We start from the raw sequence: 26,881 nt of genomic DNA on the forward strand, positions 1-26,881 counted from the left end.
GCGCTGCAATAATGCACATGCATCTGTTACTCGTTCGCTGAGCGCGCTGGTGCTGGTCGTCATCATAGCCGCCGTCACCACCGCACCCGATCCAAATCGGCCGCTTCTGTTTGGCGCACCGTATGCACGTCCGTAAGCCGTTGGCTCTCGGTAATTGCGGCCGATAACGCCAGTGGTTCGTGTAAGTCCCGCCTTCGCGTTTAAAAAGGCGTAACCTTCGTCCGCTTTCAGCCAATTGTATCGGTCTCTTTCAAGCATACACGACTAAAGCTGCCGCTCTTCTCTTTGTACATAAGCCAAAGCCGAGTTCCCGTCGAGTCGAATACTTCGAGCATTCGGTTAATAAAGGGCAAAAAATTGTAAATATTAACCAAAAAAACCAGTTGTCGATGCAGAAATACGAAAAAATTTCATCGACTAGATCAGCACAGCAGCGTTGTTCGGGCATCGTGTGGTAATGGTAACGTACGAGGTCGACTTATATCGTATCTTCTATATGCTCGTGCAATACGTAGACCTATCTACGTCATTAATTGAAATTACGGCGAACGTACAGCAGCACAGATCAACACTGTAAGCAGAAGCACATCTACAAGTATAATAATTTTGATAAGGAGTAAATTCGAATTCGAATGATAAAAATCAATGTAAAAATATGTGCTCTTCACTCGAGAGCGTTATCATCGCAAGCAACGCGGATTACGTCATCTTCTCGAGAGGCGAACGGATGCAGAACGCAACCATCGTGTACCAGCGAGTCGATAAAATTGCCTATTCGGCGCCGTAAATCCGAACACCGGGTCACCGGATCGTCGCAGCGAGCTAGCTGCATTTTTCAACCAGGATAATGATAATGGTCCCATGGAGGACCTCTATATTTTTATCCACGTGTTTATCCATCTCAGGTGCACTGAGAGAATTAAAGAGGTATGAATTCGATTGATTCTTTCCTCGTTTTCATTATTTTTTAAATCTTTTTTTCAGTACTTTTTTCGTGATCTCGATTTCAGTGTTCTGGGATGCTGCTGTTTCCGACGACGTTTCGCTTCAGGTTTCAGTCAACGGAATGAATTCCAAGTTCTTGGATTCGGATCTTCGATGCTCATTGGCTTCGCAGCTTTCGAGAATGTGCCTTTCAATACGTTGGATTCTTGGATAATTCTGGTCTTCGGAGTTCTCGGATGTTGTTCTGTAAAACCGTATATAAAACGTAAGGTATAAAATGTTTGATTATATTATTTTCCTTTCTGCAACATTATCTCAATTAAAATTGTGTTTTTTTTTCAGCGAGCAGCCTCCAAATCAAATTCGTCAAAAACTTGCAGACTTCATTTTTCCTTTTGGCACATAATCGCTGGGTCATTCAGCATTCCACATTCAAATGAGCCATATCTGCCTTCAAGTGCTCTATTTTAGCTAAATATGGGTTACTCTAGCTGGGTAGGTTGTAGAATCGCCATTTATCCATTTCTGACTGACTCCTTCGACTCACGAAGATTGAGAGGAAGAGGGTTTCGATGCTTTTGTACAGCTGGAATTTGAACTCGAGCAGCGAAAGATGGAAAAAGCAAAACGAAAAATAAAATGGAATGACTCGGAAACAAATTTTTTAAAAAACAAAAACGAAAACCTAAAAACAAAACCAAAAATAGAAAACCAAAATCAAAAACATCCAAGACCTAAAAATGAAAACCAAAAACTTGAATTGAAGAAGAAGGTACACAAAAACCCAAAAATCGAAAAATTTCAAAAAAAACATGAAAAATAAGAAAAAAATTGTAAACTAAACAAATTTGAAAACTGAAAATCACAAAACCTAACAACAAAAAACAATAAAATCCTAGGAGTATGCAGATTCAAAACCAAAATTGTGAAAATCAAAAAACAAACAGAAAATAAAAAACGAAAATGAAATTTAAAAAATATGAAGTTTAGAAAAACAAAAATGGGTGTAAAGACTCGTCTCCGAGGAAAGTTTTAAATCATGAGTATGTTTTTTGGTTCAACTCGATGTTTAGAATTCCAAATTTTAAAAAAATCCGAAAAAATATCAGAAGGTCTTTTTTGAAAATTTAATAAATAAGAATAATTTTGATGATTCATCATTTTTTTTTCTCCAATGAGTCATGTTGTCAGGAAATCAACACGATTTTACCCCTCGAGTTTCCAAAAGTCTGACATACCTAATGTCAGAAAATTACCAATTTCATTTTTTTTTTAAAGTTTTCAACAGTCAAACTGGCATTGATTGGTCGATTTTTTTCAAAGTTTTAAATCAAAAAATTACCTAGAAACAATAACAAAAATTAAAAATTGAAAAAAAAAACAAATTTTTTTAAAAATAAAACGAGTATATTAATTATTTTTGACGTTTATAGAATCTCCTTTTTAAATCAGTCAGTTTTTAGATTCCACGTCTAATAAAATCTAGATTTAAAACTAAAATTGTAAAAATTCAAAAAAAAAAAACACGAAAATGAAAAACCAGAATGACGTTTAAAAAGGAATTTTAGAACAACAAAAACGAAAACTGAAAATCATTCCTGAAAATGAAGACGAAAAAAAAACCAACAACATAAAATCATTTCACAAGCCTTCTTTCATTCTCAGATCTAGTTATCTTAAAATATCAATCCTCTTCCCAATTCTGATAAAATAAAAAAAAAAAAAAAAAACATTATTTGATATACGAGCCCTCGGTGCTCTAAAATTGACCTCAAATATAGAAAAAAAAATGAGGATTTTCAAAGGGGTTTAGAAGTTTTGTTTTATGTTTTCTTTCTATTTAAAAATTCATAAACTAAACAACTGCAATCGATAAAAAATAAATTATCCAAAACTGAAGTCAATTTGCCTCAAAATTCCAATTATTTTGCTTTCCAAACGATATTTTTTGGCGATTTGCAAAAAAAAAAATAAATAAGAAAAGTAGGCTATGCAAAAGATTTCCAAAAAATCATTAATCCTGGGATTTGAAAAAAAAATCAAAAGATTGCAAAAATTACTGTCTTTAGAATTTCAAACTTTCAGAAAATTTTATGTTGATGTCCGGAAGAGGGAGGGGAAGAGAGGGGGAGGGGGAGAGGGCAAATCTATTCAACAACTTGTATCATCTTTAAAAAAAAAAAAATCATCAATAGGTAATTTTATTTTTGAGGTAAATTCCTATTTTTTTTTTTTTTTTTTTTTTTTTTTTTTTGGTAAAACTGTTAAGTTTGGATTTCGAGATAAAACTATTAAACTGCTTGAATTCAGGAATCCAATTTTCTGAAGAATTTTGAATTTTGAAGAGAGCTTTTGTATGATAACATAAAAGCAAGGAATTTGATGTTTTTTTTGTTTTCGGTTTGGGGGGGGGGGTTCAATCATCATCTTTCTTTATACATTTTTACATCAAATTTGCGGAATTTCATATAAAATCGATAGAAGATTCAAAATAAGCTCAAAATTTAGCTTTCAATGAGATTAATAAGTAAGTACATAAGTTGAAAACTTCTTAGAAATTTGAAAAAACTACAGTATAGAAATTCTTATTATTATTTTCAATAAACCAATTCCAACAGTGTAATCTCAACACGAAGAGGGGGTGGGGGTACGAAGGTCGAAGGGGTCTAATCTGGATCGAAATTCAAAAAACGTTGAAAAATGACGTGACATATCGATTGTTACTAATTCGAAAACGCAGAGTTCGGATATTCACTTATTTTTTCAATTCGACCCTTCAAAACTCCCCCTCCCCTTGACCAATTTTCCAAACATTTTAAAAATTCAAAAAAAAAGTGAAGTGTGACGTGTCGTTTGTAGGGTTTTCAATGGTTCTGAGTTCGAATATTTGCTTATTTTTTCAATTCGACCCTCCAGAACTCCCCCCTCTCCTTGATCAGTTTCCTAAACATTTTAAAAATTCAAAAAAAAAATTAAGTGGAGTGTGACGTGTCGTTTGTTGGGTTTTCAAAGGCGCTTAGTTCAAATATTTGCTCATTTTTTCAATTCGACCCTTCAGAACTCCCTCCCCCTCCCCTCTTGACCAATTTCCCAAACATTTTAAAAAATAAAAAAAATAAATAAATAAGTGAAGTGTGACGTGTCGTTTGTTAATTTTCAAAGGTGCTGAGTTCGAATATTTGCTCATTTTTTTCAATTCGACCCTTCAGAACTCCCCCCCTCCCTTGACCAATTTCCCAAACATTTTAAAAATTCAAAAAAAATTAAGTGAAGTGTGACGTGTCGTTTGTTGGGTTTTCAAAGGCGCTGAGTTCAAATATTTGCTTATTTTTTCAATTCGACCCTCCAGAACTCCCCCCCCCCTTGACCAATTTCCCAAACATTTTAAAAAATCAAAAAATAAATAAAATAAAATAAAATAAAATAAATAAGTGAAGTGTGACGTGTCGTTTGTTGGGTTTTCAAAGGCGCTGAGTTCAAATATTTGCTTATTTTTTCAATTCGACCCTCCAGAACTCCCCCCCCCTGACCAATTTCCCAAACATTTTAAAAAATCAAAAAATAAATAAAATAAAATAAAATAAATAAGTGAAGTGTGACGTGTCGTTTGTTGGATTTTGAAAGGTGCTGAGTTCGAATATTTGATCATTTTTTCAATTCGACCCTTCAGAACTCACCTCCCCCCTTGACCAATTTCCCAAACATTTTAAAAATTAAAAAAAAAATTAAATGGAGTGTAACATGTCGTTTGTTGGAGTTTCAAAGGTTCTGAGTTCGAATATTTGCTCATTTTTTCAATACGACCCTTCAGAACTCCCCCCCCCCCACCCCTTCGCCAGTTTCCCCAACATTTTAAAAATTCAAAAAAATAATAATAAGTGAATTGTGACGTGTCGTTTGTTGGGTTTTCAAAGGTGCTGAGTTCGAATATCCAATTATTATCAACATAGATATGAACCCTCGAGGACCCCCTCCTCTCCCCCACCACCTATAATTTTGAAAAATTCCACGAAATATGGTGTGACTAATCAATTTCTGGTAATTTGAAGGTGCTGAATTCGAATACGCATTTATTTTTCAGATACGACCTCTCAGTGCCTTCCCAGCTTTCAAATTTCGAAAAGAATGACAGAAAATTGCAAAAATGTGCTGTGATTATGTTAATTTCTTGCCGATTAGAAGACTGAAGATGAGGGTGATGAGTGCGAAAAATTCAACAATCGATTTTAAAACTTGACGTTCAACGTGTCACAAAAATATTTCATCTTTGAATTTATCAAGAATATTTTTAAAAATTCCAAAAGAACAGTGAGTCAAATTTGACACACAAAAATAAAAGTTTTGACTCATCCTCGCCCCCCCCCCCCCCAAAATACATATATTTGAAAATTAATTTTTTTCGACAACAGTACCTACCCATGTTTCCTTTGAATATACATACGAAGATTATGTTATTGTTATTGATTTTTTTCAGATGAAATCAAGCCACAAGAGATGTACTCAACACGAAGATCTTTTCAACAAAAAAATGAATTTTCAATGAAAATACTCAAGTCAGAAAATTATTCAAGGAGGCTAAATAACATCACAATCAAGCAACCCTGCAACAGTAACGCGAATAATTGCAACAATTTGTAAATTTTTTCAAATCACTTCGTATTCGAAATTTGGACAGCAGACATTGATAACTTCCATCTTCAACTCCAATTTAAAATGTAAAAAAAAAAAAATGGCAATAAAATTAGACATTTATTTTCTTACTTTACTTCGAAATTTCTGCAAACCTATCGATCAAGTAAAAACTTGAAAAGTAAATTTTTCTTCTAATTTTTTCAACTCGCGAAATAAATAATTAACATTACGAACTCGGTAATTATCTTTTTTCATACGTTATTTCGAATGTTTCGATAGTACGTATAAATTGGCAATTGTTAGAAAAATCAATCAAAAAACAAAAATCGATCGCCGTTTCTTTTTTTTTCGCTAATACATACTCGAAGTGATAAAATTTAAACCTTTTGTAAAAAGTAGGTCAAGGTGATGACGAAAAAAAAATTTCAATTTACGAATAGTAAACGAGACAAGACGATAAAGTGAACGAGGAATAATACAATATTAACAGTCTCTTTTTAGTATACCGCAATAAAATTTTTCTGCAGAATAGGTCACGTCGATTGCACATGCACATTTGAAAAAAATTCATTAGTCTGGTTAATTTTGAAAAAAAAAACTGGAATAAAATGAAATTATAAACCCAAAAGTACATACTTCCTCTTCACATATTCGTATCTCAACTCAAACCACAACACACTGACTGGAAAGTGGAAAAGGAATCTCGATGGATCTAAATACCTCACAAGCAGCTCAACGAACAACACAATACGATCGTAAATTTGAAATTTACGGCGAGCACCTGCTGGGTTTAGCAATATAACGCAATCATCAACAGATTTTAAATTTTTTCAAACGTGATATTAATTCAAAAATGTAATAAATCAACTTCCTATCTCGGGTACTTGTGTTGTATTTTTTTTTTCAATTCAATTCTTCTTACGAGCGTGAACTAAATGAGCTACACACTTTGTGTTTAATAGAATGTTATCAAGATGTTGATAATCGTAATTTTATTGATTCGTCGATAATGAGGAAATGCCTAAATAGGTGCTTGATACCTACACTCAACGTGAAGTATTCTACTGTTTATATAAACCAAAACTCCAACACTCGTCTTGAAATCTGACGAATTTTAATTCATAGATAGGTACCTATTTCGATAGGTTGATTTTTTGGTAATTTAACCAGGCTACTAGCAAAATAAGCTTTCGAAGATCAAATCTCCTCGATGAAAAGGGACACTAGGACACTTCCAACGAACCTTAAGCTCAGCATTGACAATCTATAGATCTCTATCAACCGAACAATTTGAAAAATTCGACGATTAATTCTTCGAAAAAACGTTTTCTCGACCCCCGAATCCGTACCAAAGTCACCAAAACCTCGAACCAAACACCATAAAATTAATTCATCCGCGAATTAAACGTAAAATGCAACATTTCAACTACAATCCCCCTCGCAAGCAATCACCATCGAAGCGTTACAACCCGGAAAAATTACCATACGAATGTAAATACGCTATAGAATCGCAATAACCTGATAGGCAGCACTCGCAGATGAATAATTTGCACGCCAAATTGAGGTAAAAAAAAACACACAACGCGTAGATATTCCAGCGTAATAATAAAACGATCACGTAGGTACAAATGATGACGATAAATTGCTGACTTTAGTTAGCGTAAAATTCACCTCTGTGTTCTGCAATCAGATAAAATTTAAATATGGCGCGTCTACGCAGACCCAAAGGTACGGTAAGGTAATTGGTTGGTAATTCGAGATTTTTATCACGAGCTTTATCTACACGTATAGAGTAGGTATAGAGGATAACTGGCGGTAATTAAGTCTTAATATTTAGCAATTGGCTTACTATTTGCATGTCCGTTAAGTACATTCTAATACACTCACAATATGGTATAGGTATTGGAGCTAATTGCATATTAGAATATCAATTTTTCATCGTATAGTATAGATCAGTATTATCTCATCGAATAGATCACCCATAAGGAGTAAACAGCTTACCTGCAAAATAGAGAATTGCGTTAAAATACGATAACTCGATCTATATAAGGGTTAAATTTCGCTAAAGATACTCACCTTTAACTGGATACGTGAAAGAGCTGGCTGAATCGTTGATCAATACATCGGGTGAAATCAGCCCTGGATCAGATTTCGGCGACGAATTACGTTCCGAAGACGCGTACTCGGATGAAGATCGAACTTTCGGCGATAATATCGGGCTCAGGAGTTCGGCAGGTTCGGGTGGTATTTGTTGGCCAGTTTTGCGAGCGATTTCTACCTTCCTGCGCCATTCTTCGATCTTGAGCTTGTGTTGTTTTTCGGCTCTCCGGTACGCGGTGTTTTTGGCCATCGAACGTTGTCTTCCTACAGTGGCGAGGCATTTCTCGCATTTACATTCTAGATATAAACAATACCTTTTGTGACCGCTGAGTACGTTCTTGAGACCGTGATTCTTGCATCGAGCGCAATTCGGTGGCGTTCTTTTCGCGCCGCTGGATGGAGGCAACGATGATTTTTCCACGATTTCGGGCATATTGCTGGATGTATTTCGCACACACGAACACACTGTATTATCTAGAGAGAGAGAGAGAGAGAGAGAGAGTAACACACAGAAGAAGGCAACGAGTGAAGTGAAAAAGCACGTGTTAATATAGGATACCGAATGTATGGAATGTGTGGTGCTCGACTGTACGTAGTTAGCGAATCGCTTAAGATAACTACACGTTAGATTGAAATTAAAAAACGCGATACAATGTTGCCGAGCTAACTAACCCAACGTACTGTACAGTGTAGTGTACACTTATCTACTTACGAATTTAAAATGCGGTCGAAGAGAGACGTCATCGACGAGTCGGCGTATCACCAATGATGCATTCCGAATTCGAGCGAAAGAAAAAAAACGCGAATTTGATAACACACGTTACGATGAACGACCAAGTGAAGTAATTAACCATCGACTATTCAACTTTCTGCGATAATCGGACGTCGTTGAGGTTGAAAATACTACTATAGCCCGAATAGGATCTCGAACTCGAACGTCCCACTGGTTTCGCGATCTGAAAAAAACAACACTCTGTAGTCTCCACACGTTGGTAACTTGCAAATATTATATTCGCGGCGAAGGCGGAGGTGCTGCCGTCGTCGGCACGCTATTGCAGTAAAATGAAATGGGGAAAAAAACGTTGCACATGCAAAATCAACAACAAGCCTGCGATAACAAGAATCAATCCGGTTCGGTTTCTCTCTCACTCTGCTGTGTGTATCGTCATCATAATCCAACTCCAACAGTATTTTAGCACTCTTGTGTGACTCGAATAATGGTTTTGTTGTGTTGAATTACTCGCGACATATGGGTGCACCACGTCTTCTGTCTTCTGTCTTTGTATACTGTTTGGGATGACTTCAGTTCTTCGAATAATTCTTTGATGAATAATTACAATATAAAGTATAAAATGAACGATCATACTTACTACATAAAGATATTCAATCCATCGAGCATCTCTTCAACGAATTCTCCGATCAAACTTCACTAAATTATGTCGAAAATGGCATAATTATTTATCAATCATGAATCATTTCACTTTTGTTTATTCGCAAAAATTTACATATCCCACTACTCAACTGGGTACTAAAAAAAAGAACCAATCAAAAAGCAGCATTCAGCATTCCTCTTCCTCGTGGCTTAATTATCACAATTTTTGCACATTTTATTGGGGAGGTGTAGTGATCCTCCCCACAAAATTAAGCAACATGAAAATAAAAAATTTACCAAAATAAATATTTTGACGAATTTACTTGACATATTTGAAATACAATCTTAATTAAACAGTTTGAAAAAGTAATTTTCACAATACAAAGTATTTAGTTCAATAATTCTTTCACCCCTTCCTATCAACTTTGTAATCATCAGTTCGGTGTTCGTAGGAGGTGGAGCACCATGATGATAATTATTATAATAATTACATTAATTAAGCATCAATGAATAAAATTGTTCACAATTTAGGAGCAAAACAACTCGATGAAACAATGTATTGAACAATATTCGATATAAATTCTTAATTTTCATTATTATTGATCGAACACTTAGCATCATTGATCTACGGTTTCTATCCATCGCCCAAGGACTGTAAAGGAAAATAAACTAAGACATTTCCATCCCCTCACAATTTACATCAATATTCCCCAAAAAAAAAATACCATCTTTATTAAATTTACAACGAGAATTTTCAAATAGGTAGCAAAAAAACACTTATTTTTTAATTTCAAACATGCCAAGAATTAGGCGTGTGAGCGTGTAAAAGTAGTTATTTTATCACCAATATGCTGATTCTGTTCGGAGATAATTTACTTAATTACTTTTCCGCGTACGTTAATACGTTTCGTATTGAGTACTAACGAATACACTGTATCTGAGTATAGCTACCTAATATACATATAACTTATCATACGCCAAAATTTAATCAACGGTTTAACTTAGGTCATTAACCTATTAAAATACGAGCTCTCACGAGTCAAAGATGATGGTTTCTGCGTTGCTTTTTTCGATAAGGCTGAACTGATATTCAAACTATGCCTTTTTGCTACCGTATTGTAAAATATATTAGCAAATATTCGTTGAACCGTGAATGGTACGTTGATCTGAATTCGCGATTACCTTATTAATTCAAATTCTAGAATAAGCCAAATTTCGAGGAACTTGCGGTAATAAGATAACGATACAGAGTAAGTCATATTAGTTTTGCGATCACGTTCTACTTATATGTAAAAAGAGTTTAGAGCAGATTTCAGCTGAGTGAATTTTACTAGGAAATTAAATAGAAAAGATGATATGCTTTGAATGTCTGAAATTATGAATTTGATACTGAAATAAATTATAAATTACGTTCATATAAGTATTTCAAGCTATATTCTATATGGTAGTAAATTTTTGTCAGTTTTTAATTGGGTTTTGCTACTTTATGAGGATTTAATAGCTTCAGCCAGTGAGATAAGAGCAAATTTTGAAATAAAACAGAATTTTGCAGTTTCAAAACGTTCATTCAGTTGATTGATGAAGTTTAACACTTGAAATTACTTAATAAACTAAGTAAACGTTCAAAAACTGTCAAATTCGCTCGTATCTCGCAGGCAGGCAAGAAAAGCCCAATTCAAATTTCATACTTTCATCATGGTTAATACGTCGTTTGGTTCAAATTAGAATTAACACGAAATCATCGTCATTACCAACTTCAGTTAAAAGTATTAATTCGAAAACGAAATGTGAAATTCATACAACTATTTTCCAAAACTATTTACATAGTAGGTATCAGGTTTAAAAAATTATTAATAGAAAAATATCGAACGTTCAAAGAACAAAAAATATAGTTGTTAGTAATCTGATCTTCGCGTAATACAGAACATAATAAATTTTCGTTCAAATAAAACTAAGATGATTAATATGAATTATTCCCATCAAGTTGGAAAAAACCGTCGATAAATAGTAGGAAAATCGCTGGCAGTAGCTAAGAAAACTATGAGGAATTTCCAGACACATTTTAGATGACGTTTTGTTGAAGTAGAAACTCATCTGATTCTTCAGAACCTGTAACAAGATTAAAAGAAATGAAAACAAATCATATCTACTCAATAAACTTACAAAATATACACATTTTTGTTTCGTTTAAATATAAAAACGAGTTTACGACTGAAAATGGATAATTTTTTCAATTCTAAAAACAAGATTTTTACTTCGTTGAACACATCAAGCTCCAGAGATATGATTGATATTCGATAACATATTCAAAGCATATGATTACTTTTTCGAGTCTATAGTAGGAGTTCCAAAACTCCAGAAGTCTTTTTAAATCTTCGAGTTGACATTTTCAGCATCTCCACAAGTAAGTATAACCATTCTTTGTAGTAAAACATGGAATTTTCCTCGATTAAAAGATGTTAACGAGTCGCACTATTCGCCTAAAACGCGACCAATTAAATAACTAATTTGAAGGAAAAATTTTCCTCGAGCTAGAATATATTGAAATACCTTTTTTGAGAAGTAAAAATTCGATTTCTATTCTCTCAGTGGAATAAAGCCAAAGTGGACTGATTGAACACGTTTTTTTCAAAATCTGAACGACGAACCGTTTATTTAATTTCAGTGATATCTATCTGAAGACTCCATAAGAATTTCTATCAAGCTCCAAAAGGGTTCAAATTGACGAATTTATGGAAAATCTGAATGAAATAAAATTAGAATCAGAATCGGAGTGTCTCTCATACAAATATTACTATTCAATAATATTTATTAAATTAATTAAAATTATCTTACAAGAGTTCGAAGGCTCCTTTGGTTCGTCTACATCAAGGAGACATCGTAGGAGAATACGAAGCAAGATTGTGGATTTGTATTTCAATAGCTGGACCAGAATGTCTGTATCTCCACCAGCACGACAGCAACTCATCGAAAAATCATCCTTTTGAGAATAAACACAAAGGTAGCTTTCATCGCAGCTTCATTCAATCATGGAAATCTACACAATATAAAATACAGTAAAAAATAGCATAGCGATGACAATGAACATGGACCTACTTCATATATCAAGTAGAAACTACAGAAAACAAGAGCCACATAATACATACCTTAAACGTACCATTTTCAGATGTGAATAAACTGAATGGATTTCATGAATTTTTTAAAGGTGTTTAACAAACTCCCTTCGTTGTCAAGAGCAAGGAGAACGAATTTAATGAACAGGTGGTACCGTTTATTGTCTGTTGGTAACTGAAGAATCTTCGCTGATGTTCCTCCGAAGAATTGATTCTTTTTTGATATTCTATCATGGCTAAACATTGATCGAATATTAATATATGAATTTATGTTCATAATACAAGGATTAAAGCTTTTTTTTTAAGCGAAAAAAATACTAAAAATTAAGAGTACAACTTCATTCGCTTATCAAAAAAAATAAATATTGATAAGAAAGGCGGCAATTGATCAGTGTTGACACTATTAGCAACATTTACAAAAAACTGAAAAACAGGGATGTCTAGCTAGCCAATAGCCATTAGCCATTAGCCGTTAGCTTATTGAATTTTTGACGTTTAGCCATTAGCCATTAGCCAGCCAATCAACAAAAAATTTAGCCATTAGCCAGCTTTAGCCAATTGATTGTGGCTAAAAATGATTGGCTAAAATTGAAAATAAATAGGTGAGTAAATGGGTTTCCTGTGGGTAAAAGAAATAAAAATAAAAATTTTAAAATTCGTAATAAAAAAATCAAAAATAAAAGACCAAAAAAGTAGTTTGACATTGGCGTATCTGGGGTTCTTTTTCTTAATTTTTTTCAACGATCGTTGTTTTTCTAATTTCTAGAAAATAAATGAGAAATCAGTTTATGAATATAATCAAATAATGCCTGAATGCAAATAATTGTGATTCACATTTGTGAAATAATAATTATTTCCTAAAACTAGAAATTCTATCTATAATGGAAATGTGCTCATTTAGAGGAGTATTTAGATGGGTCACTCGATTTTTGAAAAATTAGCCAGCTAATAGCCAGCCAATAGCCAGCCAATGAAGAGACATTAGCCAATAGCCGTTAGCTTAGCCAAAGCTGTAAATTTTTCTAGCTTTAGCCGTTAGCTTTAGCCAATCCCATTGGCTAGACATCCCTGCTGAAAAAAAATCAGAATTTTTTTTTAAATTTTAATATTTTCTATATTTTTTTTTTTTGTTAGTTTTATTACAATTTTTTTGCAGAAATTTTCATTTCATTTTATTTTATACGCACTTTTTATTCTGGCAGTTCGTCTTGCTCATACTCGTACATTTTTGTTAGTTGTGACTTGTGAGGATCGACCGATCGAATATTACTTACATTACAATACAACTATGGCTTTTATTATGACCTAAATTCAAATTGGCTATCAAGAGCAAAAATAGCACGCAATTTAGCGTTAATTATTTTCTCTTTTGCTTAGATTTTTTTTCGAAAAAAGTAGAACACAATAAATCCACGTCGTACCTACCTGTGTTTTTTTTTGTTTTTTTTTTTAACCTGCGATAAGTATAACTTTTTAAAATGATCGATGATCAAATCAAATACCTAAAATTCGAAATGCAGAAAGACAGAGAAAGACATTCCTTTTGCGAGTAAATCTAAGCCTATTTCTTCATACATTATGACACCGCACAACATCACCAAATCTAAATTTTGTATGCAAGGATTGGCTAAAGCATTACTAAATCCAGCAATGAACAGATGACGTATGAATACCTAATTACCTAAACACACTGACACACTGACAATTAGTTTATAGTTTATCTCCATCAAGTGTGCTTTATGAACGTGCATTATTATCTATCATTCTTGTTTAAACGATTTATCTATAAATTAAATCCAATCCAACACAATACTTTAGATGTTTCGAGAAGCTTCACAAGCGTTTTGAAAATCTTTGATTGATACTTGAACTTTTCAATTTCTGTTCTAAATTTAAATTGTGACGTGCTGCGTTGGTTTTATCAATTATCATGTTCGTAGGTAATTAATTATTAGAATGTGCGATGGATTTACTTTTTATACATTTTCACTATAAATACCGGTGTACTTTGTAATTTTCTTTCATTTCTTTTTTATTAATCAACTTTTTTTTGAGCTTTCACACTGCTGCGGTTTTTCGCAAAGGTAGGTATACCTAGTTATTTTTTCAGCTTGTTTTAGATATCTAAGTTGGGTTTACTAATATTTACCCAATAGATATATTCATCTAGATGAATTTTATGATTAAAAAAAATATATGTTCAATTCAGAGCCACACATTAATTTCAAAATTTTATCTTAGTCCCTATAGGTACATCTCGTAGCATATGGCGTTAAACAATTAAAAATCAAAGCATTGAGGCCGGTTTAAGGAACGAAAAAAATGAAAGCTCTAACATGCGAGTTCCACAGGGGTTCAAACGTGTCAAAATTTTGGCTTATGGCAAATTTCTCCAGTAAAAAGGATGAAATAATGTGCATAAAACAGGAAAAAATAGTAATTCATAGGATATATCAAGCGTCAAAAAGTCGTAGGGTTCGCCTATGAGATATTTTTGATCTCCAAACACTCGAAAAATTGTCCATAAATAGTCGAAAACGAGTCTGCGCACCCATAAGGGTATTTTTTGTGCCCAAATTTTTCAAAAAGTTTTCCAAAAAAGATCGGAAAATGCAGTTGGGCTGCAACAATTTTCGAAATCGTTGAAATTTTCATGAAGGAACAAACTTGAAAATTATAGATTTGTTTTTCATTGCATTATGAATGCCAGAGATTTCATGAATGACTTCAATTTTGCTCATATTGAAATAGGTAGGTAATTATATTGTCAAATATTTATATTTACGTCGATTCAGAAAAAAAAATCACTTTGATGGTTAAAATTTAAAATGTTATATAAAAATTTGTCCACACACAGATCTCATTGTGACTTGTGAGTTGTAAGTTTGGCTATAAGAATGGCAACACTTCCCGAGGATATTTTACAAGTGATTCCAGATCATGAAATTGAAAAAGTTTACGAAACATTTATGCAAGAATGGCCAAAATCTGCTTATGTGAGCGAATTTTTCCAAAACTTTTCATGATATACAATATACATGTTGAAAATTGTTTTTAAATCCATTTTGTTTACAGCACTATGGATTTTTAAAAACCTGCTACGACTGGTGTAAAAAGAATCCTACATTTGATGCGTCATTCTTTCATTGCGAAAGTAATAAAGAAAGTGGAATTTTCATTGGAATACTAAATTCAGTGAGTTTTATACCTACCTACTAGTTTAGCAAAGTAAAAACCAAGTATGTACTTATTGAAAGTTATAATTTTCAATACCTATTTATTTTTTAGGGTCATAGAACCTTTGGAGTGATACCTTATGCTAAAGAAGGTTACGAACTTCAATTGAAAAAGGTTCTTATGGAAACCAAAAGAATTGACTGGAATAAATTACCCTTATTGCAAGGAGTTCTACCAAGACATTATGAATTGATGGAAGATGTTGTCAAAGAAAAGGGTTTTACAACTTCGATGTATTGTGACTCGACGATACAACTTTTGGATCCTAAACTGGCTGCTGACTACGATATTAGGTAAACAAAACATAATAATAATAGACAAAGGTACTGAAGTACTGAAGAAAAATTATAATTTAGAAAATTTTGAATGAAGAAAGTTGGCTCCTTCAGTTCAAAATCACCCAAAAAAAAATTATTTTTAATACAAATGCTTTTGTTTTTACAGCTGTCCAGACAACGTGTACGTGAAAAAATTAACCACCGAAGACAACGTAGACTTGATTTACGAACGTTGGACGAATAAAGTAATCCATACGAAAGAAGATATCATAAATATAATCGAGCTAAGTTTCGCGTACGGAATTTTCTCAAAATCAGATAACGAATTACTAGCTTGGGTAATGTTATCCCATTATGGAGCCATAGGAACTCTGTACACCATGGAGCACGCTAGGAAGTGTGGATATGCTAAGATTTTGATAAAAATCATATCCAAAGAATTGGTCCAAGAAATGATTCCTATTTACACAGCAATTGTAGTTAAAAATATTACTTCGATTTCATTATTTCAATCGATCGGGTTCAAACAAGTTGGAAATTTCAGATACGTAAACGTTGTTCGAAATTGAGTGATAATTTTCAACATTTTACGTTGTATCATTGATTTTTCGAAATGTAAAAAATCAATGGTCGTATTAATTCGAATTCATTCACGTTTTGTATTTCAATTTTTTGAAAATAAAAAGGTACAAAAAGACAAAAGTACTAGGAGAGGAGAATAAAAGGTCGATGATTCCACTTCCACTTGATTTTTAGTTTTTTTTAATATTGGAAAATGAGGAAAATCAAATGAAAATAGAGTGAGAGTGAGTAACAGTGACAAATAAAATTAAAAACAATTTAAAAATTAATATAAAAATGGATGTTTGCAATAATTAAGTATTTGCAAAAAGCAAAAATTAAAAATAAACTACCAACATATCATTTTCAAATTCAATCAACTTCAACGTTCCACGTTTCCTTTTCCAGTTTTCTTTTAATTTCCTCCTTCAACAAATAATTATTATCAATTATCATTTATCATGTAAATGAGAATATTTATCCTAAAACTAAAGTAAAAAGTAAATTCTTTTTTAAATTGAAAAAATGAAAAAATATACTATGTTATTATTTTATTTTATATTTTATTTTATAAAACTTCAAAACTTGAATCAAAATAAATAAAATAAAAAATAAACATCCAAAAACAAGATAAAATAAAACTCAAGTAGAGCAATATCCAAACAAAAAAATCTCTAGTTCGAGCAAAGAGAATTTTTGTAATATTGTTTACATCGATGCAACCCTGACAGCATAATCATCTCAAAGATGAAGATCGAATTTATTTCTAGTTTTCCTGGATCATTTTATTCGAGATCGAGATCGACGATCGTGATCGTGAAACCAGTTTTAGAATTAATCAGTTCGTACAGTTTGCTCTTGTATTCGGAAATTTCGGTATTAACTCTATAATTCAATGTGATTTTCATCGATAACTATTGTTTTAAATACAGTTTTCGTTCGAATTGTGCACAGTTGGTATGTTCATATTTGGAATAGTGGAACTCTCACCAACCGGATTACAAAAGCGACTAAGTTGAAGAAGTAAATACGTGGATTAATATTTGAAGTGAGTGATGAGTGATAACTCGATCATTGTTTAACCAAACGTACCTAATTAGCAAATAACTTATCACTTTAGTTCAATAGACTTATGTAAGTTGCTAATTAATAACAAAAACAAACACACTAGACTGATAAGTGATAATGGCCTCGATAGATTTTGTTAGAAATTCTTCCTAGTGAACGTTTTCGAATAATTAGATATCATGTTTCTAGCTCTGTTCCTGATTTCGTAGAAATTTATTGCATCAATTTCAACATTGGCAACTTTCACATCAATGATCAAACCATCCGGGCATCTGTGCTTTCATTTTCAAAGTTGTGTTAGTTTGTTGCAATTAAATAACATCAAAGTAAATTAAAATCAGCGAGGAATGAGTTAAAATCCAAGTTTAAGTAATTTTTCTACGAACAAATTGAATATTACACAACACACAACACATTCCAGGAAAATAATCACAAACTTGAGCTGAAACTATTCTTCATTTTTTTTATTTTTTTAAAGATTTATTCATCTGAATTGGTTATACATAATTCAAAATTCATCAACAAAAATATTCCCTATTTTCGGAGAGGTCGAGCTTCCCTTCAACGTTTTATTTCATGGTTTCAGTTTCTTAGAAAAGTTTTCCAACTTGTGAACCAGTTTCAAAATTGCTTCCAAAAAATGATTAATTTTCAACTTTTTTTTCAATTTTTTTCCTCGTTTTATTTTTGAGGTATTTTTGGCAACTGGTTGATAACCATTGAACCAGTTTCAATTTCAAAACTTGGAATACTAGAATTTAATTGCTCAATTTTTTTCGACTGGGCAAATCGTTTTTCAAAATTATTTCTCTGAAAAATGTTGCAAATTAATATTTTATTAATTTTTGAACTTGAGCATTCCAGTGTAGCATTAATAAGAAAATATATACCCAAAAAACGAACCTCAGAATGTATAAATTCGGTTTTATAAGACCCATTTGAAGGAATTTCGGAATTTTTGAGCAGTGAGCACAAAAAATTTTTTAAAACAGTGAGAACTTGCTTGAGTTGATAATTTTTCGAACCAAAAAAAATGAAAAATTTTCAGGGCTCAGAGTGATTTTGGAGGAGAAAAAAGGAAGAGGGAGGGGGGGGGGGGGTTAAAATGCTCCAAATTTTGAAAATTGAGTGAATACCTCATTCATTTTCAAACATGATGTTCACTTCATCAGTCATTTAGTGAATGATGAGAATGCCTACTGTTGAAAATAATTGAGAGCAGTTTCAAAAATATATTTTTTCAATTTCAAAAGTTCAAAATTGGGGTACGGAGCCTCAAAATATTGGTCAAAATAGAAAACTGTGTTAAATATCGTGTGACATATCGTTTCATAGGTTTTAAAAATCGCTGAATTCGAATAGCAATTTATTTTTTTGATTTGACCCCTCCAACGCCTCCTATTGGTCAACCAAATTTCCTAAAAATTGATAAAAATCACGTGGCATATGGTTTATTGGGTTTTTGGGCACGTTGAATACGAATTTAAACATATTTTTTTGATTCGACTCTTCTAACGTTCCCATTGGTCTCCGAATTTTCTAAAAATTCAATAAATCTTGTGACATGGAATTTTTTTTTCAATTTTCTGGAAGTTTTGAGGGACAATGGAGGAGAAGGAGAGGCTAGTTTGCTCAGGCTAGTTATATTTTATTCCTTTACTGTTCGAAGTTTTCAACTTATGGTCAGAAAAACGAACTTCTCTCTCCAAAAATTCAATTCAAGTGAAAAAAATTGCTCATAAGGATTGAAAAATTAATTCCTTAGGATCTAGAATCATTTCCAAATCAATTGAAAAATTCCAATTTTTGAAATAAAAGCATGGGGCATCACAATTTGAAAATGGACCCCTCCGAGACGTTTTGTTTATGAAATCTATTCTACTTCTGCTACCAGTTCACTCGAAATGCTCCATGCTCGGAATTTCGGTACTCAATGATTGGAATTATTCAATAGGTATAGTCGAGTCACCTTGAAGATCGCGACCAAAGAAATACCTCATCGCTCAGTTCATCGTGCGTTATTCTATTCTCGGTTACATTGATAAAAACGATACGATACTCAAAACACGCATGCACGGTGCAGTGTATTGAAAAAAAGGCCGAGAAAAATAACCAATTTGTTTCGCTGACAAAAAAAAAAATACCTTTACCATGTAGCACGACCTGACGCATACCGAATACCTCTACTCTTCTCTTCTCTTCCCTTCTGTTCTATTCCACGATGTAAAAACGTTTCCAGAACCTCCAATTAATCTGGAATTCACATAACCATGTGAATGCTTGCCGCAGTACGTATTTGTTCCAATTTGTTATGGATTCGTTTGAAAAATGTTCTGCGTTCCTGAACATTGAAGTACGAGTACGTATTACGAGCATCGTGAAATACACGGAGAGTCGCACGAATTGAAAACAATGACGAGGATTTTTAACGTGTGGTGGTGGCGGTGGTGTTGCCTATGAATGAAGAAGAGTTGAGAATGGGCAATGATCTAGAGATAGGGGAGAGGGGGATTTGCCTCGGGAGTCGGGACTCGAGTTTCCGGAGGGCTGAAAAAATGAAGGGTCTAGAACGAATAATGGCTCTACAATCTTACTCGTACAGGAGTTGTACTGACGAATTTTACCCATCTGGAAAAGTCAAGAATTTTACACTTTTCACTCCCTTAATATTGTTCCAGAAATGGAAAAAAGATTTTGAAAAAGTACTGTAGGAGGGGAAAGTCTGTTCTTGTTTTTGAGCTGCGAAGGATCGATTTTGGAAGTGAAAAATCTATCACTATTGGAACACGACTGATGTACTTGGGGACAACGTTATGACCCAAAGCCCCAAAATTCTTGAAAATCAGAGTGATTCCATGTCGAATCAGGCCAGTTTTAGGATCAGGTACTCCGATTTCCTCAGCCTGACCTTGGGGCAGGTGAGGGGGGGGGGTTCAACAATTGAAATTTCTCGTCGTAATGCCCAACTTTGGGGTCTAATTGCTCGGAACTGCTGCAACTTGGAGAAAATCTGTTTGCGGTATTTTAAAGGTAATCGAAAGAAATTTCAAAAAATGTTTACCGAAAATTTCAAAATTTCAAAGTTGAGCTTTTTTGAAAGCTCAATTTTCAAAACCGTGACAAATTTTGAAACTATAATTTAAAAATTTGAAGAAAAAAAAGGTAAGATTTTTGAAACCTGAAGGGCACAAAGCCCTAAAATTTCGGTCAAAATGTCAAAAAATTTCAAAAATCGTGTGACATATAAACTCATTCTTTTGTTTAGACCACTCCAAGCGTCCCACATTGGTGCCCAAAATTTACTAAAAAATTGAAAAATCGTGTGACATACACTTATGGTTTATTAGACTTTTGGGATCGCTGACTTCGATTATCCAGCAATTTTTTTTTTTGGCCTCTCCATCGCCTTTATCTTATCAAAAAAATAGGTTTATATTTTTGTATTCGGCGTGCTCAAAAACCCAATTAAATCATATGCCACGTGATTTTTTTCAATCTTCAGGAAATTTGGATCACCAATAGGAGGCGTTGGAGGGGTCAAATAAAAAAAATAAATTCATATTCAAATTTTGGGCACTTTCTAGTGATTTTTTTAATACATTTTTTTACAGTTTTACTAAAATTTCATATTTTTTTTGGTGACTACATTACTGGATTTTATAGTTTTTGAGGACTCGTACGGAATTTTTCGAACTGGACAAAGCTAGATCGAATGAGCATGCAAAAATTTATCAACAGCCGAAATTTCAAGTGCAAAAATTTATTTTTTGATTTTTGGTCATTTTTTTGAAAATCAAATTTAGGCCAAAAATGTGAAAAAAATCAAAATTTTACCAAAGTGAGCTAAAAGGTGAAAATTTAGGATAGATACGCCCTATTTTTGACATGTCAAATTGATTGGAAACGATTTCAAACCGTTTTGAGCAGTTCTGGAGCCTCCAGCAGATTTTTGAAACTTGAAATTATTCGCACAAAATTTCATCAAATGAAGTTGGGAATCGGAAATTTAGGCAGCAATCCACTTTAAACACGCTATTAAGTCGACTGCTGGTGGGTTTGAGTCATTTTGGAGCCGTCAGCAACTTTTTGAAAATTCTGGAGCCTCCAAAACTTGAAATTTCGACAAAATTTCATCAAATGCAGTTATGAAACCGAAATTCATTCTGCAAACTAGTTTTAATACAGTGTGAAGTAGACTGCAGGTAGATCTAAAGTCGTTTTGGAGGCTCCAGCGACCTTTTGGAAATTGCTGGAGCCTCCAGTAAATTTTTGAAACTTTTCATCAAATGGAGTTTAGAAAGCCGAAATTCTTCAGACAAATTTTATGGCATTTTTTGAAAAATAGAAGTTTCTAAAGAGTCGCTGGAGGCTCCAAAATGGATTGAAGCTGGCTGCGACCCACCTTGGAATAATGTCAAAAATACGGTGTAAACTAAATTCTCTGTTTTTAGTAAAATTTTATGGCAATTTCGAGCATTGAAAAATCTACTGCAGGCTCCAGTAATTTCCATAAAGTCGCTGGAGACTCCAAAATGGCTTGAAATCTACCTGCAGTCGACTCCATAGCGTATTGAAATTAGTTTACAGAATGAATTTTAGCTTTCCAACTACTTTAGTGACATTTTGTGGAAATTGCTAGTTTCAAAATCTACTGGAGGCTCCATGAATTTTCAAAACTTTGCTGGAGACCTGAAAATGACTTAAACTCATCATCAGTTGACTTAATAACGTGTTTAAGTTGGAGTGCAGCGTAAATTTCGGATTTCCAATTTTATTTGAAGTTTCAAAAATCTACTGGAGGCTCCAAAATGACTTAAACTCATCAGCAGGCGACTTAATAACGTGTTTAAATCGAAGTGCAGCGTGAATATCGGAGTTCCAATTTTATTTGATGAAATTTTATAGAAATTTCGAACATTGATATATCTGCTGGAGGCTCCAGTAATTTTCAAAAAGTCGCTGGAGGCTCCAAAACGACTTGAAATCTACCTACAATCGACTCCATAGCTTATTGAAATTAGTTTGCTGATTGAATTTCGGTTTTATAACTACAATTGATGAAATTTTGTGAAAATAGCAAATTTCAAAAATCTACTGAAGGCTCCAAGAATTTTCAAAACTTCGCTGGAGGACCCAAAATGACTTAAATTCATCAGTAGGTGACTTAATAACGTGTTTAAGTTGGAGTGCAGCGTGAATTTCGAAGTTTCAAAAATCTGCTGGAGGCTCCAGAATTGCTCAAAACAGTTTGAAACTGTTTCCAATCGATTTGGCACGTCGAAAATGGGATATATCCCAAATTTCAGCCTCTTAAATCAATTAGGTAAAATTTTGGTTTTTTTCTCATTTTTGGCCCAAATTTGATTTTCAAAAATTTACCAAAAATCGAAAAATACACTTTTGCACTTGAAATTTTAGCTGATGATGAATTTTTGCATGCTCTTTCGATCTAGCTTCCTCTAGTTCAAAAAATTTCGTTCGAGTCCTATGTTGGAAAGCAAAATCTGCGATTTCAGCAGACCTATCAATCAAAATGACCTCCATTTCGTTAGTAAGGCTAATTTTTTTTTGTGCGAGTTTGATTTAAAATGTTCTTTGGGATGTCCCCTTTAAGAAAAAAGTTATTCCAGTAGATCCTTGGGGGGGAGGGGGGTGCAATTATTCCTATTGGCATAAATGCTGAGCATGATATCTATCTCATTTCATAACCTAAGTCAATTTGATTCGGCTTTGCTTATAATACAGGAATGTAATCCTTTGGAAAAATGCTTCAAATCATATAGCTCTTTCAAGTTGAAAATAGTGATGAAGGGCAAATGAAAGACGATAATTTAATTTTGAAGCCCCAATAGTGACGAAAATATCACTATGGATGGAATAATCGCCATAGAAAATACCGAATACCAAGTTGAATCTGTTGAATTACTCGTACAATCTATCGCAACGTTCTTTTCAGGAGGAAATTAGCATTTTTTTGACTGATCCACTTATGTATGTACGTAGGACCTACCTACTTACTATAGCGAATGCAACAAGTATAGGTATTTCAACCTCCCGAGGAAAAATACTACAAATTGATCGGTACCTAAGTATAATGCATACGAAACAACAGATAGAAGCATGCATGTATTACTCACAGTCCAAGCCAAGGTGTTTGGACTCCTAGAACCGCCCGAGTCCACACACGCTGCGAAATATTTCGCTGGATCGGTGCACAAAAGCAACCGGCGGAAGAGGGGGCGATGAATTTGACAATAGGTAAGATGCTGCGTGTGAGCTCACGTCCGATGGCCTTTTATTAATGACATTTCGACGTGATTTTTCTCTCAAGTCTGGTCTATTCAAACATATTTCGTCGTAGATGATGATGATACCCACCGCATAACCATAAGCTATACCTATGCGAGTAGATTGAATATGGCAAACAAGAGGCACGTCGCGTCGTCGCCGCTGCTCTTACGACGACGACGTTATAGATCACTATGACTGGGATCGGGATCGCTAGATCAGGAGTCGACTTCGACTCGACTCGAGTAAAATAAGAGAGAATATTTTCTCGTTGAAAAACTTGGCATATAGCGCGTTCAGGGCGATCCAGCCGTCTGCTTTTTTGCGCGGTGTGCGTGTGTATAAACGTGTAACGTGTACCTCTATATGTCGGCGGCCCTAACAACAATAACAGATCAACTCCATAAGAAGAAGCGAAGATGAAGTAAAGAAAAAAAAAAAAGCTGGAAAAAGGTAAACGAAGAGGGCGCTGCGCTGTGCTCTGTGCTGTGTAGCTTATATGTAGGTATTATTGAGAACAGCGTTGCCAACTTAGCATAATCGATGCTAGATTTGGCATAATTTGATTTCATACGATGCTAAAAAATTGCATCTAGCATCTAGCATAATCTTTTGGCATAATAATTTTCCAATCTGGCATCTTAATTCATTTTAGCATTGTCATTTTTAACGTAAATTTGGGGAAAATTTTTGAAATTTTCGTAATTTTAGTTAAATTTTCATACTTTTGACCCTTTTTTCAACAATATTCCATGAAAATTCCAAAGTTGGAACTGTTGAAAGCCTTCATTTTCGGAAAATACGCCAAAAATCACCAAAAAAATTTAGCATCTTACATAGCATCCGATTTTAGCATCCTTTTTACATTTAGCATCTTCTTAACCTTGAAATTTTGATGCAGTTTTTTACCAAATTCTGGAAAAAAGGGAGGAAAAACAAAAATTTTGTCTGGCATCAAAATTTAGCATAATTTTTTCGTGATTTAGCATCCAAACGGCATAATTTTTGAGTGGTTCTAGCATCAAGTCTGGAAAAAAGTTGGCAACGCTGATTGAGAAACATTCGAGGAGCGTGTATCGAGGACGTCTCCGGCGAACAGAAACAACATGAAATCGTCCGTACAACCGAAGAGAAGACTGGAGATGTGTCCAGAGGCGCACCGCTCTATTCTGGAATGTAACAAACAAGTTCCACCCATGTACAAGTTGCATGAAACTTTCTACATATACGTACACGTATAGGCCATACCATACCATGCTATGCCTTGCTATGCCATGCTATGCCATGCCAATAAAAACCTATATGCCATTCTTACGTGTGTGTGCATGTGTGTAATGTGTATACAAAAGTACAAATCCACGTGCACCGGACCACAATACATTATACAGTCCGCACACACCAATCAATTTCATCTTACTTTGAGAGTTGTGAGATACCAATAATTTTCCATTTGCGTGGCAAACGTTATTTACTGTTCACGAAATTTTCATCGCTTCGCTGGCTGCAGGAAAGGGTGGGGAGGGGTGGGGGGAGGGGTAAGAAGGGGCATCAAAATTGATAGAAAGTCTCATTTTTTCCTAAAATTGTCAAGAAATTCTTGCTTTTGTCCCCGAACATCAAGCAAGTATTGATTTTTGCCTCACTTGTCCAAAAAGCTCTGCGTACCCCCCCCCCCCAATTCTAATAAACGTCTTGTGTTCGAACAAAAGTGCTAAAAAATCCTGTTATTTTGCCTGAATTTCCACCAAAGTACAATGCTCGGTCAAAATTGCCAAAAAAGTATGTCTTTTGCTAAAATTGTCAGACCCCAAGTAGAAGTCAAAATTGTCCAAAAGTATCTACTGATTTTTTTGTAAAATTTTGAAAAAAAACGCATTTTTCATCAACATGGTCATGTTTTTTGTCAAAATTGATAGAAGTTTTTTTTTGCTAAAATGGTCAAAAGTTCTAATTTTTGCCTAAAATGCTGAGAAATTCCAGCTTTTATTCCTGAAAATCCAAAATTAATGATTTTTGCGTTCCTGTCTAGAAAGCCGTATTCTCCCTCCCTCCTTTAAAAACGGCTAATAAAAAGTATTGTTTTTTGAAAAAAGTGCAGGAAAACCTGGTATTTTGATCAAATTCAAGCTTAACGTCTTTCAAAAACCCCATTTTTGTAAAATTTGTTAAAAAATGTCACTTTTTGTCAAAATTGTTGAAAAATGTCACTTTTGTCAAAATTGTTGAAAAATAGTCACTTTTTGTCAAAATTGTTAAAAAATGTCACTTTTTGTCAAAATTGTTGAAAAATGTCACTTTTTGTCAAAATTGTTAAAAAATGTTACTTTTTGTCAAAATTGTTGAAAAATGTCACTTTTTGTCAAAATTGTTAAAAAATGTCACTTTTTGTCAAAATTGTTAAAAAATGTCACTTTTTGTGAAAATTTTCAAAAAATCCCAATTTTTGTAAAAATAGTGGAAAAAAAGTCCTAATTTTTGTAAAGATTGTCAAAAGTTTTGATTTTCGTCTAAAAATTGCCGTGTTTTGCCAAAATTGCTAATATAAAACTCTGTTTAGTGTCAAAATTGTCGGAAAAAATTGAATTTATTAAAAAGAAATTGGTAATAGGTAAGATTTTTTTGACAGTAATGCAAAAAATCTTATTATTTTGCTTGAATTTAAGTTCAATGTTCTTTCAAAAAAAAAGAAAAAAAAGTGTGGTCATTGCTTTAGTAAAAATTGTCTAAAAATTCCACTTTTTGTAAAAATTGTTAAACAGACTCGTTTTTTGTCAAAATTGTCAAAAAATCCCATTTTTGTAGAAATTGTGAAAAATGGCTGATTTTTGTGAAGATGTCAGAAGTTCTGATTTTTGTTTAAAAATTCCCGTCTTATGCCAAAATTGCCAAAAAACACTCCATTTTCTGCCAAAATCGCCAAAATTTCTTAATAGTGTCAAAAGAATTGAATTTATTGACAAAAATTGGTTAAAGGGCAGAAAAATTTTGTCATTTTGCTGAAATTCAAGTTCAATGTTTTTTCAAAATTTTCAAAAAAAAAATTATACTTGACTACAATTTTGGTAAAGATTGTTGAAAAATCCTATTTTTTTGTAAAAACCTGCCAAAAATGTTCGCTTTTTGTCAAAGTTGTCAAAAAATTCAATGTTTTGTCAAAATTGTAAGAAAAATTCTCTAATTTTTGATGATATTACAAAGTTCTTATTTTTGTCAAAAAATTCTCGTGTTTTGGCAGAATTGCCAAAAAAAACGCCAAAATTGTCAAAAACTCAAATTTATTGACAAAT

The 26,881-nt window shown here is 33.4% G+C and overlaps 3 protein-coding genes and 1 long non-coding RNA gene across 8 annotated transcripts in view; 3 read left to right on the plus strand and 1 right to left on the minus strand.

Moving 5' to 3' along the window:
* The window catches only part of LOC135836307 (doublesex- and mab-3-related transcription factor 1-like), a 267,274-nt gene extending 258,129 nt beyond the window's left edge, over window positions 1–9,145 (minus strand). The window contains exons 1-3 of one of the 3 annotated variants that reach the window (XM_065351071.1): window positions 9,048–9,145; window positions 8,390–8,633; window positions 7,654–8,151 (exon numbers count right to left, since the gene is read on the minus strand). In XM_065351071.1, coding sequence (XP_065207143.1) covers window positions 7,654–8,110 — 457 coding nt within the window. In that variant the 5' untranslated portion in view covers window positions 8,111–8,151; window positions 8,390–8,633; window positions 9,048–9,145. Of the gene's footprint in view, window positions 1–7,653; window positions 8,769–9,047 lie in introns of those variants that run through there. The other 2 variants (XM_065351061.1, XM_065351081.1) reach the window with 2 other exon arrangements.
* On the plus strand, window positions 260–6,452 carry LOC135836355 (uncharacterized). 2 transcript variants are annotated; one of them, XR_010557026.1, is made up of 4 exons: window positions 260–927; window positions 1,011–1,215; window positions 1,288–1,440; window positions 5,420–6,452. It is a non-coding gene; the product is annotated as an uncharacterized LOC135836355 (long non-coding RNA). The 2 variants fall into 2 exon arrangements; XR_010557023.1 differs by having other exon boundaries at window positions 1,011–1,210.
* A 4,728-nt stretch (window positions 9,146–13,873) lies between the features above and the next one.
* Window positions 13,874–17,187, plus strand: LOC135836269 (uncharacterized). 2 transcript variants are annotated; one of them, XM_065351005.1, is made up of 6 exons: window positions 13,874–14,246; window positions 14,404–14,913; window positions 15,020–15,158; window positions 15,238–15,357; window positions 15,451–15,692; window positions 15,844–17,187. In XM_065351005.1, the coding sequence occupies exons 3-6, from the start codon at window positions 15,060–15,062 to the stop codon at window positions 16,244–16,246; spliced, it is 864 nt and encodes a 287-aa protein (XP_065207077.1). In that variant the 5' UTR covers window positions 13,874–14,246; window positions 14,404–14,913; window positions 15,020–15,059; the 3' UTR covers window positions 16,247–17,187. The 2 variants fall into 2 exon arrangements, with proteins under 2 accessions (XP_065207077.1, XP_065207068.1); XM_065350996.1 differs by lacking the exon at window positions 14,404–14,913.
* The window catches only part of LOC135836260 (F-box/LRR-repeat protein 7-like), a 41,805-nt gene continuing 32,071 nt past the window's right edge, over window positions 17,148–26,881 (plus strand). The window contains exon 1 of the mRNA XM_065350984.1: window positions 17,148–17,286. The gene's annotated coding sequence lies outside the window, so the exon portion shown is untranslated. The remainder of the gene's footprint in view (window positions 17,287–26,881) is intronic.

The sequence above is a fragment of the Planococcus citri genome, chromosome 1 (genome assembly GCF_950023065.1).
Source record: "Planococcus citri chromosome 1, ihPlaCitr1.1, whole genome shotgun sequence".
In the NCBI taxonomy this organism is placed as follows: domain Eukaryota; kingdom Metazoa; phylum Arthropoda; class Insecta; order Hemiptera; family Pseudococcidae; genus Planococcus; species Planococcus citri.

Excerpts from the sequence above, each read along its gene's own strand:
- LOC135836269 (XM_065351005.1), top strand. The coding sequence starts at position 15,060 with ATGGCAACACTTCCCGAGGATATTTTACAAGTGATTCCAGATCATGAA. Across the intron at positions 15,159-15,237 it reads AATGGCCAAAATCTGCTTAT|CACTATGGATTTTTAAAAAC; the intron begins GTGAGCGAATTT and ends TTTTGTTTACAG. Across the intron at positions 15,693-15,843 it reads GCTGCTGACTACGATATTAG|CTGTCCAGACAACGTGTACG; the intron begins GTAAACAAAACA and ends TTGTTTTTACAG.